Raw genomic sequence first — 16,681 nt, 5'->3', positions numbered from 1 at the left:
CCATCATTAATACTTCTTCTTAGTACAGGCGTGGATGTTGACGCATTCCAGGGTGGAGCGGGGAGGAGTACCCCCCCCCCCCCGCCCATGACGGTAGGCTTGGTCAGCCTACCTGAGGCGACGACCCAGGCGGCTGCGCCTGCTTCCGCTGGTTCAGTTGCTCATTCCATTGAGCCAACTGTTCCAGCTGTGATGACATCACCGCCGGCTGTCAGTGCCATTTTTACCGCATCTTTCACTGAGCCGGCGGTTACTTTTGCTGCGGACTCCGCGGCGGCCGCGGCGGCCTTCACCATGCCTCCTCCGTCATCGGCAACGACGGCCGATCCTTCAGGTATGCATGGGGCTTCTCGCCAACCTCTGCCTCCTTCCCATCTACCTGACCTTTTGGACGGATTTCCCTTAGGTTCAGGTGATGGGTTTGGCGGCTATCGGCCTGTTATTGACCCTACAGGTACGTAGGGTTCTTTTGGCCTAATTTTTATTTATTTTTTATATCATCTTTTCCTAACTGCTTTTTGTTTTTTGCAGTGTCGGATTCCAATGAAGTGTATGTTCCACGATGGAACATCCGCCGAGGAACAACCCTTCGCACACCTGTGGAGTGCGTGGAGTGGGCTCGTCACGCAGCTCCCAATGGTGCGTTGGGGGAAGCCATGGCTAGCTACCAGGAGGGTAGGCTAACCAATGAGCTTCGGGTTCTCCTGGCCCGGATGCAGCCGCGCGTCGAGCTGCTTTGTCGTAAAAACGACAAGTTAAAAGCAGCTCGCATTCAAGAAGTAGCTCAGGCGCGGGCTGTCCGGGAGGAGAATAGGAGGCTCTCCGCCGCGGCTGCGGAGAAGGAGAAGGCGTTCAAGGCCCTTGAAGTTGAGGTTCAGGCCCGTCTCGAGGCCCGTTCCAAGGCTGCCCAAGCTGTTAACGAACAGCTTCGGCTGGCTAAGGAAACTGCTAGGAACGCAACTGAAAGGGCCACCAAGGCTGAAGCAGTTGCTGAGCCTCTATGCCTCGAGAATAAGGAACTTAAAGCTAAATTAGAGGCGCTCCAACAGGCTCATGATGCCTTGGCGATGGAGGACGCGAAGAAGCTCCAAGAGATCCTGGACCAGAGGGGCGTGCTTGACCATACTGAGCGGAAGCTAAAGGGCGTCGAAGAGGCTGATGCAAAGGAAGTGTTGCTTGCCAACCTCAATAAAAGTGAAGCCGAACGCGCCTGTACCCAAACTCAAGCCGCCCTCTAAGAAGCTCTGGTTGCCAAGGAATGGCTTCTTCGAGAAGCGTTGTCTCAGGTAAGCTTTTCATGTCTTTACGCTTTTCTTTGTAAATAGAAAAGGTTTTTGATACTTGTATTATTTTTGTAGGTTGTGCATCGGGTCTTCACGGAGACGTCTTATGACGATGCCATGAGCACATCCCTCAACGCTTCTCATGAGGATGGGGAAAAGGCCGGCTTCCTGCTTGGTCTAGGGTTTGTTGAGAAAGGCATCTCGCCTTCCAACTTCCCTTTGTATGATGTGGATACTGAAGCTGTTTATGACCAAGCAGTGAACTAGTATGCCGCCTTCCCGCATCCAGTGGTGGAGAAGGTGAACGAAGTCGCTGCTGCTGATGATGGGCTAGCTATCCTTAAAGCTTTCCTTGAACCACCACGCTCTACTGATGGAGCGGGTCCAAGTGGAAGTGGTCCTGAAGCTTGATCCTGAAGATCCCTTTCCACCATTAGCGTAGATTTTTGCTTTTGTATAGCTTCTTTTGTATGCGGGTATGCACCCAGCAATCTTTGTAATATTTGAATTTGATGGAATAAAGATTATGTTAGTTCTTTGCCTTGTTTATTTTACGCATGTTTTGATCTAACTTAGCAATTTCTTTAGTACTTAGATAAGTTAACTTTTTAACGTGGCAAATTATAAGTTTGTTTCGCTTCCTCTTTCATGATTGTGCGGGTATAACCGTCACTTACACTTAGTAGGATGGCTTAACTTTACTTATATCTGTCCTGCGTGGAAGTTTTCCTCATCTTTTCCTTTGAAATTTTCTAAGTGTTCAGAATAAGTTAACCTTTGGACGTGGTAGATGATAGGTTGAAGTTTTGCCTCCTTGTTCGTGATTGTGCGGGTAAGACCGTCACTTGCACTTACAAGGATGGCTAAACTTTACTTGCATCTGACCTGCGTGTAGGTTTTCCTTAAAACTTGAAATTTTTACCGTTGTGTTTATGCGGGTTTTGCCGCCTTCCACACGTAACGACTTACTTCTTCCCCTATTTATGCGGTGAATACCGGCACATCAGTGTGGGAAGTTCATAAGTATAAAGGTAAGGCTATCAACACATTGTGAAAGGAGAACCATTTCCATTAGAAGTGGCTCTAGGCCTTTTCTTTACAAGTTTGGAATTGATCTACATATAACATTTGCGTAATTGAGCTCCATTCCATGTTCTTGGGATGGGAGTGCCATCGAGCCTTTCGAGCCGGTATGCGCCCTTTCCCAGAACTTCTTTGATAATGTATGGCCCTTCCCAGACCGGGGCCAGCTTTACTGGGCGTTCTTGGTTCGAAGCCTCGTTGTTACGCAGTATGTAGTCTCCTACATTGAAGTTGCAGAGTTTTACCCGCGTGTTGTAGTACTTTTGCATTTGTCGCTTGTAGTTCTCTTCACGCACTGCGGCTAAGTCTCTGCGTTCCTCGGTTAGCATAAGATCTAACCGTCTTTCCGCATCATTGTCTTCTGGCTGAATCAAGACCCTTGGTGAGGGAAAACCAATTTCGACCGGGACCATGGCTTCAGTGCCATAAGTGAGACTGAACGGGGTTTCTCCCGTACTGGCCTTATTCAGCGTTCTGTTTGCCCAAAGGACGTGCGGAAGCTCGTCCACCCAGCCGGATCTGTGTTCCAAGAGTCTTTTCTTTATGTCTTCGACGATGCTCTTATTTGCTCTTTCCACCTCACCATTACCTTGCGGGTGTGCCACTGAGGTAAAGGTGTGGGTGATTTGAAGTTCTTTCAGCCACTGTTGTAGCTTCTTGTCAGCAAAGTTGATGCCGTTATCGCTCACCAAATTCTGTGGAAGTCCAAAACGACAAATAATAAATTCCCAAATAAATTTTTTGATATGTTTCGCGGTTGTTTGGGCTAAGGGTTTTGCTTCTATCCACTTGGTGAAGTAGTCGATGGCTACCACTAGGAACTGAACATTTCCTGCTGCTGTAGGAAATGGGCCTGTCCCATCGATGGCCCACTTCTGAAATGGCCATGAAGAGGTGACTGGAACAAGTTCATTCTTCGGGCGGTGCGTGTTGGGTGCGTAGAGCTGGCAAGACCTGCATTTTCTGATGTATGCCAGCGCATCCGTATGCATCCCCGGCCAAAAGTATCCCGCATTGTTTAGCTTAGCTACAACAGCGCGGGGACCTGCGTGTACTCCACAGATGCCTTCGTGTACTTCCCTTAGGAGGTAGTCAGCATCTTGGTTGTCCACGCATCTTAAGAGTGGACCAAGAAAGTTACGTCTGTAAAGGATGTCATCGATGAGTTGATAATTCAGTGCTTTACAGCGTAGTTTTCTTGCCTGTGTTTTTGACTCTGGTAGTGTACCTGCCGCAAGGTATTTTATTATTGGTGTCATCCATGTTTCTGTGCCGGTTTGGATGACACAAATTTCCTTGTGCGGGACCGAAGGTGTCTCGAGGAGTTCAATGCGGATGTACTTTCCTAAGTGGGTGAAGGCTAATGATGCAAGCTTGCTTAACGCATCCGCAGATTTGTTTTCACTTCGCTTGACGTGCATGACTTTGCAGTCGTTGAAATCGCGCATAAGGGATTTTGCTTGTGCGAGGTACAGGGCCATTGTGTCGTTCACGGCCGTGTACGTCCCGTTGATTTGATTGGCTACTAACATGGAATCCACGTGGGCTTCCAAGTGTTTCACTCCCATCTTACGCGCAATTCTCAGCCCAGCCAAGAATGCCTCATACTCGGCTTCGTTATTTGTACTTGGAAAATCCAGTCGAATAGCGTAAGCGTATTCTTGGCCTGCTGGGTTGGTTAGTTTCAGCCCTGCGCCTGAACCCTCGTTACTGGCTGCTCCATCAGTGTAGAGTCGCCAGACATCATTGATGTCTTGTGCTGGAGAGGGTTGAGCCTCTTCCTGGCACTCTTTTTCCCGCGATGCAGGCACTTCCGCAATAAAGTCGGCCAAAACCTGGCCTTTTATGGCTGGTCTTGGCTTATACTTTATCGCGTACTCCCCCAACTCAATTGCCCATTTGGCTAGGCGTCCCGATAACTCGGGTTTGCCTAGAACGTTTGCAAGTTTGAAGTTGGAGAGAATGGTTATTGGGTAACCCTGGAAATATCGTCTTAACCTGCGTGAAGCGTGTATAAGTGCTAAGACTAATTTTTCGAGGGTAGAGTACCGGGTTTCTACGTCTGTTAGGATACGGCTGACATAATAGATTGGCATCTGGATGCCTTTCCGCTCTACTAGCAGGACTGCCCCGGTTGCTCTATCTGTTGTGGAAAGGTATAGGATTAACTCCTCTCCCGCTTTTGGTGCTGTGAGCGTTGGGAGTTCGATCAAGCGTGACCGAATCTCCTGAAAAGCTGCTTCCGCTTCTGGTGTCCAGCGGAAGTGCGTTTTCTTTAAACAGTTTCTCAATGTTGACACGAAAGGAAACGACTTATCCGCGTGGTTTGCCAAAAAGCGATTAAGTGCCACTAGTCGTCCATTCAGTGTCTGAGCCTGTTTGATGGTAGTAGGTGATTCCATTTTGATAATGGCTTCGACCTTTTCAGGGTTCGCTCTGAAGCCATCTTTAGTGACGATGACCCCCAAGAACTTCCCTTCTTCCATTCCAAAGGCACGCTTGCTCGGGTTGAGCTTCATGTTTATCTTCCTGAGCGTGTTGAAAGTTTCTTCGATGTCTTTCAACATCGCTTCTGCGTCAGGGCTTTTGATGACCAAGTCATCCATGTAGACTTCCAAGTTCCTCCCAATTTGGGCATGAAACTGGTTGTCCATCAGGCGTTGGTATGTAGACCCGGCATTCTTAAGTCCGAATGGCATCATTTGGTAACAAAATGTGCCATCGGGCGTCCGAAAAGCGGTTTTGTCCTGATCATCAACGGCCATGTGGATTTGATGGTACCCCTTATACGCGTCCAGGAAGCATTTAAGGCGAAACGGTGCCAACGAATCCACCTTAAGATCAATTTCGGGTAACGGATAACAATCTTTGGGGCATGCTTTGTTCAAGTCCTTGAAATCTATGCACATGCGCCATTGTTTGTTATTCTTCGGTACCATAACGGGATTTGCAACCCATGTTTGATATCTACTAACGCGTACGATGCCTGCGTCAAGGAGTTCCTTGACTTGGGTTCTACACGCGTTAGTTTGTTCTGGCCCCATTACTCTGCGCTTTTGTACGATTGGCGTAACAGCCGGATCGCATTTGAGCTTATGCTCTGCCTTACTTCGGGGTACACCAGTCATGTCAGCTGGTGTCCACGCGAAGATGTCAGCGTTTTTCTGTAATAAGCGCTTGAGTAAGGTGCGTGTGGGATCAACAACTGTTGGGCCAATGGAAACGGCCTGGTCAGGGTATTTGCCGTTGAAGGCCCATCTTTCTGGTTCGGTGATGGTTGGTTTAGCCATCTTTGGTTTGGGTTTAGATGAGACAGATGCGATGCATACCTGGGGAATGCCGGTGATCATCGCTACACCCTCAGCTGTTGGCCATCCCATCATGCCGTGGACTGAGGATACCACGGCGTTGAATCTTGCCATCCCGTCTCTTCCGAAGAGAATGTCGTATGTGTGGTGTGGCTTCCTCATTACGACAAAATCCACGTCTTCTGTGCGTGAGTGATTTCCGTTCGTAAGAGTGACGGGGAAAGATAGGATACCCAGGGGGTGTTTGTGCTGCCATCGAACCCTTCCATCGAGGCGCAGATCGTTTCCAGGCGTTCCTTGTCTTCGTCATCTAGCTTGTCGAAGAACTGCCTGTACATCACCGTTGACGAGGCGCCGTTGTCAGCAAGAGTGCGAGAAGTGATGTAGTGCCCCAGCTGGCTTTTGATGACGATAGGGCCTTCTTTGCTGGGTCCTCCTGGCACTCGCGGGAAGCGCACCTCAGCTTCCTTCCACGCGCATGGTTCTGTCATTCGCCTTTTTCTTCCTCTGATCTTACCATGAACCATGTTGATGCTGATGTCAACGGGCTTTCGTCCGTTGCCTCGGTACCGGTTATTGTTCCTTCCTCCCTTCTTGATTGATGCCACCAGGTGTGCCAGTCTTCCATCCTTGACGAATGCTTCAACAATATCCTTCAAGGATGTACACTCTTCCGTACTATGACCTTTTGTCCCGTGGAAGTCACAGGATTTACTCTGATCCGCATTAGGTCGCTGCTGGATCATTGGAGCTTTTGGCCATGGTAGCTTTTCAGTGGCAAATATCTCCGTGACGCTTTTGGTGAGTGGCGTCCACCGGTGTTTTTGGCTTGAAGGGTGTGTGTTATTTCTTCCGCCAACAAGAGGGTGAGAGCTGGATGAGGTGTCAAAGTTTACCCTTGACTGCCAAATACCTAGCTTCCTCTTTTTGTTCTGCCGGGCGATCCGAACATTGTTTTCTCTAGTCCTTTGCGTGTAGAGGTGTGTACTCTGGGGAAGATCCCTTCCCAGTTGCTTCTCCGTCTCGGCAAAGTGCTTGGCCGCCGTCATGATGGCATCCCATGTGGATGGCATGCCGTCCTTACCCGTCAATGTGCGAATAAGCTCTGGGTATTCGGCGCCCTGGATGAAAGCGGCACGAACAAGATCTTCACTTATGTTGCCCAGACTTAGCTTTTTGGAGTTGAAGCGAGTGATGAAGTCTAGTAAAGATTCATCCTCCTCTCTAACGCAGTTGAGGATCGTCCACTGTTCTTCAGTATATATCCTTTGTTGGCTGAAGTGTTGGCTGAACTTGTTCTGAAAGTCCGCCCAATCATATATGTGGTGGACCGGTAAACGATCGAACCATGCCCTGGCCGCTCCAACCAGAGTCATCTGGAACATATAACACCACATGGGTTCCGTCCAGTTACTGACGGTTGCCCCCGCGATGAATCTGTTCAAGTGGTCGTCTGGGTTGGATAGACCATCATAAGTGCCAATGTTGGACATTTGTTTGGCACTTCTCGGGGCGATTGCTTCCGCAATGTCCCTTGCAAACTTTGACTTTTCTGCATTTGCAGCAGTTGGTCTGAAGGTTTTGGAGAAGTCACGCGGGTTTCTCTCCGCATTCGTTGGTTTAAAGGCTTCCCCAAAATTCCTTGTCGGTTGGAAGTCCGTTTCCTTACGCTTCCCTTTTGCCTTATGGCGAGGGTTTGCGTCGGTATCGGATTCTTCCCGCTCATCGTCTGAGTACTCGCACTCACTGTTCATATTGAGATGTTGGCGAGTACTGCCGAATTCGTCAGCCTGTTGAACTGAACGCAAGCGTTCATCCAACTCAGCTTGGAACTCTTTCTGACGTGCTTCGGCCCACGCCTTAACTTGATCTAGTGTTTGGCGAGGGACCCTCGTTCGTTTTTCCAACTGGGCATCAGTGAACCCCAGTGGAATATTGTTTACTGCACTTGCCCCGGCTTGGGTAACCGGGGTAGTGTTCGTAAAATTTGTATAACCGCCGGTGTTCCCCCCAGTTGCTGGGGTTGTGGTTACCGGGGTTTCTTGGTCGCTTACTGGCCTTGGGACCGGAGTAACGTTAACCATTTCTTCAGAAATTTTTGAAAAAACTAAGAATTAGTTCTAGCTTTTATGCACGGATGGCGCCAATGAAGAAACACTAAGTGACCCGAGGCAGATTACGGATAATCTGAGGGTTAAGTAATGTTTCCCACGAGGATGAGGTCCAGCAGAGAGGTTGTTCTTCAGATGACCTGCAAAACAGACACCGTAAGCTCGTCACTGAGAAGGGGGGGTTCCTCCTTGTGACCACCCTCCGGCGTGAGAATCAGACTAGATTGCTCTGAATATAAGTGTATATTAAGAGATTGCTAGATAAGATAACGAGATATCAGATGATGTCCTTACCATTCCAAGGTGTTGGAGTATTTATAGCCGAAGGTAGGTTTCCTAGAAGGTACAGCCGGCTGAATAGTATTCCTGTTCTACCATTGTGGGCTACGCTCAAGCCATGCTGGTTGGTGGATAGGCTGCGGCCTACAGTGACAAGGTCGGCTGTATACTGTTCCTTTACTGCCGGCTATGCACTGTTCCACCAACTGTAGGCTGCGCACGTCCCACAGTAAGGGTTGGTGAGTAGGCAGCGGCTAATAGTGACAAACAGTACTAGAGGGTGCTCCTCCTCGTACTGTTGTCGGTGAGCTGTCACCCTGTGATTGGTTCATGGGCGTCTCTGGTCAGATCGTCTGTTTTGCCCATACCTTGGTAGGTATAGTACAAAAGATCTTCCAAAAGCATACGGACTGGCTCATTTGGGCGGGAGTATTCCCGCCTTGCTCATTCCTTCATGTGACTACTGAAGTAGCTAGTGCCTTGTGCGTGTAGCCTTGCTGTCAGTGCGGGTAGCCTTCCCTGATGGCTTGTATCCGCGACTGCGGGAACAAGCGGGGTACTTCACCATTGTGAGGCTTTCCCTGCGGGTACAGCTGGCGTACTGCGCGTAAGGTTTTCTGAGCATGGTTGGTCCTGCGGAAGCAGTTGGTCGTTGCGCAGACGTCCCTGTTCAATGTGAGTCTTGCGGGTCCAACTGGGCTCTGCTGGGACCTACCTCTTCAATGTGGATCAGGATCATTCCGTATAGTCGTATACTCTTTGAAACTCTATATTAACCTCATTTCTATAATTGAAAGAAAAATACAAGATATTCATAATCTCTTGCACTCTGTTCGACGATTCAGTTCACTCCTTACATGTATTCTCTAGATTTTTCTAAAAAAAATAAAAAAAGAATAACAAATTAATTCCCGATCAAACTAAACTTTTTATAGAGATTTATTTCAGAATCATTCAATCTTAAAAACCTTATATTATATGTATATATATAACAATAAATGACACAGAAAGTATATATCCGGATTCTAGACGATTCAAAATATAACGTCTACTTGCTGTAAATTGTAATAAATGCTATTCAAAATAGTTAAAACGAAAATATAAAAATAACCATTAGCCCATTACATGTTTTTAAATTTTAAGTAATTTCTTTTAAAAAGGAAAACGTAAAAGAGTTATTAATGGAAAACAAAATAATTATTAATCTTAAATATTGATTATACAAAAACGTTCATTTTTTCTAACGACAAATTTCATAAAAAAACTAGCGGGAAAATATCAAAAACCCCAAGATAAAAACAACCAACGAAGCCAAAGGATGAAAAGAAAAACACCAAACAAACTATTAAAATACCAAAATTTTCACAAGATCAACATAGTGTTTTAAACCCTTATTCTATAGTCTTGCAAACAAGATCTTCCATATCCTATACAAAAAAATTCAAAAACATATGTTCTATGCATTTGTTTAAAAACAAAAGTAAAATACAAAAAATAGTTTTTATAAAAAGAGAGAAAATAATGGAGTCCAACAGTAAAATAATGAAGTAAAATAGTAATTAGACTTCCAAGATGAAGGTTAATACATGTCTCTTTCCTAATTCAAAAATCACTCTCTTGTCCTCTTCTCCATTCTCTCTCTCTCTCTCTCTCTCTCTCTCTCTCTCTCTCACAGATTCGCTTTAATTCAAACTGTTTTTCTCACTCAAGGCTTCTTGTTTCATGCCCTCCCAAGGTAAACAAAACACATCCATCCAATTATTATTTCACATTCTTATTATAATCTGCTATTTACATTCTCAACAATCATATCATCATCATATTACCCAGATCCCTCACATTCAAACCACATACTCCATCTTCATGGTAACATCAAAATTATTATAAATTCAAATATGGGTCCTATGTATATCCTTATAAAGATTTGTGGGTTGGTGTTAAGGTTTTCCTTCTTATGTTGTTTACTATGTTGTATGTTTGAACTATTTTAGTAACTAACTAGTTTGTCTTAATTAATATTCCAGTACTAAAGTCTAGAAGAACAATATCCTCTAAATGCCAAGAGTAAGGTTAGTTATAGACCTACATTCTCTTTTAATTTCTTCATACATTTATTCAAATAAAAATATATGTTTTTTATTTTAGTTAGTTGTAAGGTTTTTATTACATTGAAACAGATTACAAGCCTCCAACAAGCCGCGTTGCTATTATTAATAATTTGACAAAACTAATAAATTTTAATAACCGCAGAGGCTCGGAAATGGCTCCCAGGGTATCAACCAGAGGCCCGGGGTCTCATTGCTTATCGGGTTCCGACTCTGACCCATCGTACCGTCGTAAGATGACCGAGCGGAGCCCGAAAGTAGGAGACCGCCGGTCCCCAAAAAGCGTACTTTCTGAGCCTCTAACTCAAAAGAAGCTCGGAACTCGTATCGCCGGGTTGGAAACCCAGCTCGAGCAAGCTCAAGGAGAGCTTAAGCTTCTTAAAGACCAGTTAGCCTCAGCTGAAGCTGCAAAGAAAGAAACCCAAAAGGAGCTTGAGACAAAAGCCATTAAGCCGGTCCCTGAGCCGGTAACCCGTTCTTCGCCAAGCGAAAACCACGAAGAACATGAAACCGTAGATGATAATCAGAAAGAAACTGATGTTTTTGAAGTCCCAATTGAAATAGTGAGTCAAACTTGTGATCAGGATGAGGTCAAAGTCAAAGTCAACGATTCGACGAAATTATCGGAAAACCGCAGCTATGAAGACAAAATTAATTCACTGAAACTGATGATTGAAGAGAAAGACAAGAAATTAGAAACTTTTAGTCAAGAAAATGAGGATTTAAAACATCAGTTAAGTGAAGCTAATGCTAAGATATCTTCAACCTTGGTCAACGAAGAGAGGTTGACCATAAAGTTGACCAAGAGTAAAAATGAGGAAATTAAGTTAAATGAGAGGTTAAATGAAATTGAAGTGGCAAAAGAGGCACTAGAAACTGAAATGAAGAGGCTGAGAGTGCAAACCGAGCAGTGGCGGAAGGCGGCGGATGTGGCCGCAGAAATATTATCGGGTGGAGTGGAAATGGGTGACGGAAGGCGGGTGTCGGAGCGGTGTGGTTCGATGGATAAGAATTATAGTGGTGGGGTGTTTGAAGGGTTTGTGGGTTCGCCAGGTCTGGGGGATGATTCGGATGATGGGTTCGGGAATAACGGGAAGAGAAAGGGTTCGGGGATTCGGATGTTTGGTGATTTGTGGAAAAAGAAGGAACATAAATAGGGTGTTTGTGTTCATGTTTTGGAATGGTGGATTTTATCTTAAAATCTATGTTTTTTTGTTTGTTTGTTGCGGTTTGAATGTTTTATATATGTTGATGTAGATTGGTGATCATCATGTTAAAATGATCTGTCTGTTTGCTTCAGTTTGAATGTCATATCATTATGTCATTTGTTGTGTGAAGAAGATTAGTTAAGGTTGTGAAATATAGTGACAAAAAGATGAATAAAAAAAACTATTTCCGTTGCCGGGACTTGAACCCGGGTCTCTCGGGTGAGAGCCGAGTATCCTAACCAACTAGACTACAACGGAATTTGTGTCTTCTAACGCTAAAGGATGAAGCTATCTATTAAATATTTAGAAAAACACACAAAGTAATAATCACTAGAGTAACTAAACTCGTTCTATCGTGTAATGATTCTTATGGTTACATTGATGGGTATGCTAAATGTAGACATAACAAGTCTATCGTATGTGTATAATTGTTTAGTCGTCTAATTGTCTATACTGAGTTTCACATAAAAGGATCAGACCATGCATGAGTAAATATGTCCAACTAACTCGTCACTTGCAAAATTGTTTCCAAAATCTTGGTAAAATTTTGATTGTAAGTCAGCTCAAGTCGGTTTGGCTAGTATGAAGTTCCGAGCCAAGTTTGGCTTGAAGGTATATCAATTGAACATGTATTCATCCTGTTTTCTCTTGTATATTGGTAGTCTAATACTTCATATTGTGATTAGTATTATTAGATATTGTTGTTAGCTTGTTATTTGGGACTAGTTTAAAAAATAAACTAAACCCAAAAGAATAAAAGATGAGAAAGATGAGTTAAACTATTTGGCACATCGGATTAGCAATGATGAGCAAATTCAGTTTGGCTTCTCTTATGAGTTCAAGCTCAATTAGACATTTAGACGCTGATTCGGCTCAACACACTTGTTAAACAACACTTTTGAATGCATATTTAGCTTCAAAAGGTTTAACATTTTGAAAACACATTATCATATAAAAATAAAAATTTGTTCCAGAAATGATAACAATGGAATCGAAAGAAATGGTATATATGCCAAAAAAAAAAAGAAAAGATGATGTTCTTATGCAATTGTGAGGGGGTGTTTGGGATTCCTTATTTTTGCCTACTAATAACTTATTGAAAAGTTAAAAAGATGTTTAGAATTGCTTAATATGTGAGTGAAAAAGTTTCATAAGTCACAAGGTTGTGACTTATGATTTCTCCAAAAGTCATTAGAATTTAGAAGGTAAAAATAAGGAACCCCTAAATTTGTGTTGACCATTTTCTCAAATAAAGACAACTGAGAACTGACAAGAACCCATTGGGCTGGCTCACAAGTTTTGTAAATGTTGATCACATTAGCAGCCCAACCCGAACCGATTGCATTGGTCCACCTCGTTCTTTTTATTTCCCTTCTTCATAAGTTTCGGTTTTCCGTTCCCCGCATTTCTGGTTACATGCCTTATTTTGCTAAACAGGTAAGACACGTCATGACATGATTAATACCGAGTATTGAACATCACGTTTAACCAAAACATATCATTTGCCTAAACGTTTAACACAATTAGATATAATATGTTCAGTAACACAAATGACAAATGACATGACAAGACATGGCATGACCCAATTAACACACTTAAATATAGCATGCTCAGTTACATGATATGACACAGCCCGACCCGTTTACTCGGTTAACAAAATATTGTATTACCATGAACAAAATAAAATATAATAACATAAGAAAACATTGTGTTACGGGCATTGTTCGTGTAAACAGACATATATAATTTAGGTAATTGCACCATCACCTAATCACATACTCGTGGATTTTTTTAAACTAATCTCGTGCTCTATCCTGTACCTCGATAGGGGTTTTGGATATATTTGTAAAAGAAAATAATTGAGATAAAATAGTTATTTGAATATTTAAAAGATACGTAGTGTTTTTTAGACAAATAATTGGATATATAATAATCTAGTAATTGGATTTTTAAATTAACAAATGTACTAATAAAAGTGGTAGCAAAACGGATGCAAATCAATCTGAAAAAAGCAGTTGTTAAATTCGGTCGCAAAATAATCCCGGAAAGGCTTGTTACCACAAATTAGTCACAAAAGGCTATTTGCAACCGGATTTACCATTGCAAGTACCTAATTTTCTAGTGGTGGAAAAATGTTGTATTTAGTTCGCTTTATGAGAGGGATTACGGGAGATGATACTTGTTTGCCTACAAGATACATTTTGCTGCTAACACAAAACACAAACACCAACCAACTTCTTGTTTAGTTTTAAGAAATATACAATAGCATAAAACTCAACTAAGATATGATAGATTTGTTTTAAAGGAACCGTGTTAAATAAAACTTCAATTGATTTTGTTTCTTTTTCTAATTTTTGTTCCCACTTTTTAAAATTCTGAGCTATTTTCTTTTAGTGTATTTATGTATTTCACGTATTATATAATGTGTGTCTACTTTTGGGTTCCCGCTTCTACAAATTCTGAGTTGTTTTCTTTTATACTTTACATATTATTGTAGTTCTTTTTTTGTACAAACAGAATTATATTGCTTCATACAAGTTTTACTATGAAATAAATATTTTTCCTAACAACCATCTATCACAACGAATCTATTTCATCTTCTTATTTGTTGCTTCACACCATGCAAGTCTTGACAGAAAAACCTATCGTGGGTTTACTTTGATATTTTGCGACAAAATTCTTCATAAACCCCAATTTTTTCATTAACAAATACATAAACAACACTAATGAGCTAAACTTCTTTAACCGAATCGACACCCTTATTGAAAATCTTCTCCAGCCCAGTGAAAAGCATGGTTTTGTTTTACTTTGGAGTAACAATAAATTTTAGAACATCAAAACGACATCTGCCTTTATGAACTGGAAACATATCTAATCCACCATTCAAAATCCTAGTTTCTAGTCCTACACCTTTTATGAGAAGAACAACCCAACCATGAATGTAGTAGTCCTACACCTTTTGTTGTTTAGCAGTAAAACTGATGGTTCTTTGCTATCTCATTTATTAAATTTGTTTTCATTCACACATGTGGGATCTCGGAGACTATATAAAAATTATAGCTTCCGTACAAGTCTTCTCAATATTAGGTTTTTTTTTTTTTGAACGGCCGAATTTTATTAACAACAGGACTACTAAGTTACTAGTCAACGAAAGATACAATGAGATTACATTCAATTGCATCATAAAACACCAAACTACAACGAGATTATTCAAAAAGAAAAAGAATAGCACTTCTCCCAATCCAACCTAACCCAATTATTTTATCCATAGTTTTTACCCACAAGAACAAAAGTCGTATTATGCCCTCTTTGATTCTATTAAACAAACGCGTGAGCCATTGAATATAGTCACGTTTCTTAATTTGTGTTTTTATTTATTTTTTAAAATTATTATATATTTCTATTTATAATTTATAAAATTCTTTTTGGAAGCCCACTTTTCAAATCTGAATAATGGAATTTAAAATTTTGTTGACCTTATTTAACGATCTGACAATGGATAATTAAGCATTAATTATTAGTTGTTTTTGTCATGTTTTAGATGGTTTTTTCTAGCATGGATAATAAAACTCTTTGTTTGAATGCACCATTTGTATGTTGTAGTTAGATTTGGAAATAGTGAGGTGATGAGTACGGATGAAAATTTAAATGTGGCCTCTGTCACCCACATGTATTTATGTTGTAAGAGCATTCTCATCCGGTTTCTATTCCTATCTTTATCATTACACTAAAAGACACTATATTTATATCTTCTGTTTAATTAAATAATATTTTTTTGTACTTTAATCGTTAAAGTTTTCTCTCTTCGTCCTATAATTTACAAAAAATTACTACATTTTTTCCAAATTTATAAAAAATCACTACCTTTTCACTCCCCACCCTATAATTTACACTAACAATCACTCAAAACATCATCCTATAATTTACAAACTCCCTCACAAATATTTAAAGAACCGAATGAGAATGCTCTAACCTATGATAAAATGAAATTCAAACTGTTACAAAGGAATAATAGTAAGAATCCATAAACAGGTGAATGAAATGTCTATGAATCTATTAAAATTCATATTTAACAAATACAAGTTATTATTATTATTATTATTTGTATTTATGCTATGATTTAATATGATACCATTATATCGTAATCTTATATCATAATTAATATAAAACATTACGAGTTAGGTTATAATTGGAAGTATGGTTTTTGTGAAAGTATAAGAAATAATCTAGTCATTTGATTTTGGACATGAATGGTTGAGATTAGTTTAGAGAAAAAATTAAGTGTGAAACAAGAGAAATGGCATAATAGGGATAACACATTTGTTGACTTTTACTTCCCGCATACAATGCGCATGTCAAATCCCCCATAATTTTAAAACGTCCAGATCTTTTTTTTACGACATCTATTTTGAAAAACAAATTCAACGTAATAACGAGTGTTTTTTTTATCTTTTATATGAGTGCCATATTGTTATATAAATAAGGCGTCAAACGTCCAGATCTTTTTTTTACGACATCTTTTTTTTACGACATCTTGTTTCGTTATTCAACGTAGTAACGAAGATTCCGGCCATAACCCAAGCTTGACGTCGGAGAGCAGGGTGAGTAGCATTGATAGCTTTAAGAGATTGAAAGCGGCCATTGTTGATGATGATGATGAAGAAGAGGTGATTGAACAAGTGAATGAGTGAATATTAATGGTTAATGTGGCGGGCAGAATGGAGAATAACCACATGTTTAAGGTTATCGGTTGTGTCGTTATTTGGTGGGTTTCAGAGGCTGTTGTTCTTACACGTGGATAGTTGTTAGTGGGCTTTTGTTTTGCTTATTGATCATTTGGGCTTATAATGGCCCAACATATACTTGTCTTCCTATTAAACAAATAAAAATAATAATATCGAATTTAGGTGAATTCAGGTAAAACACCATAAAATCATTTTATACAAATCCTTATTTTGTTTTGCTTTTGATATGCGGCGTTAAAGACGAAATAGAATGGATTATTGTTAGAGAACAAATGGTGTTTGTTTTTCAATTGAATGAGATCACTTGCTGCCTTATTTATTTCATCCTTTCTAAAACACCATAAAATCATTTTATACAAACCCTTATTTTTCCATTCAATTCTATCTTTCGCACTATATCATCTTCACCACTCTCCCACCATTGATGCCGACACCCTCTCCCCAGTATTGCTCCCGGTCATCACCACCACCACCCATTTTACAACACCTCCACCACTAACCACCATTACTGCCTGTCGTCGCCATGACTCCCATTTTTATTTTATTCCTTCTTTTCATA

The 16,681-nt window shown here is 41.4% G+C and overlaps 1 protein-coding gene and 1 non-coding gene across 2 annotated transcripts; one reads left to right on the top strand and one right to left on the bottom strand.

The window, feature by feature from the left end:
* Window positions 1–10,119: 10,119 nt before the first annotated feature.
* On the top strand, window positions 10,120–11,460 carry LOC143531577 (interactor of constitutive active ROPs 4-like). The gene is made up of 2 exons (XM_077026843.1): window positions 10,120–10,133; window positions 10,315–11,460. The coding sequence occupies exons 1-2, from the start codon at window positions 10,120–10,122 to the stop codon at window positions 11,324–11,326; spliced, it is 1,026 nt and encodes a 341-aa protein (XP_076882958.1). The 3' UTR covers window positions 11,327–11,460.
* A 102-nt stretch (window positions 11,461–11,562) lies between these two features.
* TRNAE-CUC (transfer RNA glutamic acid (anticodon CUC)) lies at window positions 11,563–11,635 on the bottom strand. Its single transcript has one exon. It is a non-coding gene; the product is annotated as a tRNA-Glu (tRNA).
* Between the last annotated feature and the right edge of the window lie 5,046 nt (window positions 11,636–16,681).

Source organism: Bidens hawaiensis, unplaced genomic scaffold (assembly GCF_021521415.1).
Source record: "Bidens hawaiensis isolate Kalapana, Puna unplaced genomic scaffold, B.hawaiensis_p1.1 tig00009192_1, whole genome shotgun sequence".
NCBI classification, from domain to species: Eukaryota; Viridiplantae; Streptophyta; class Magnoliopsida; order Asterales; family Asteraceae; genus Bidens; species Bidens hawaiensis.
Note: the sequence above shows the minus strand (reverse complement) of the source record. Positions and strands in the feature narration are given on the sequence as shown.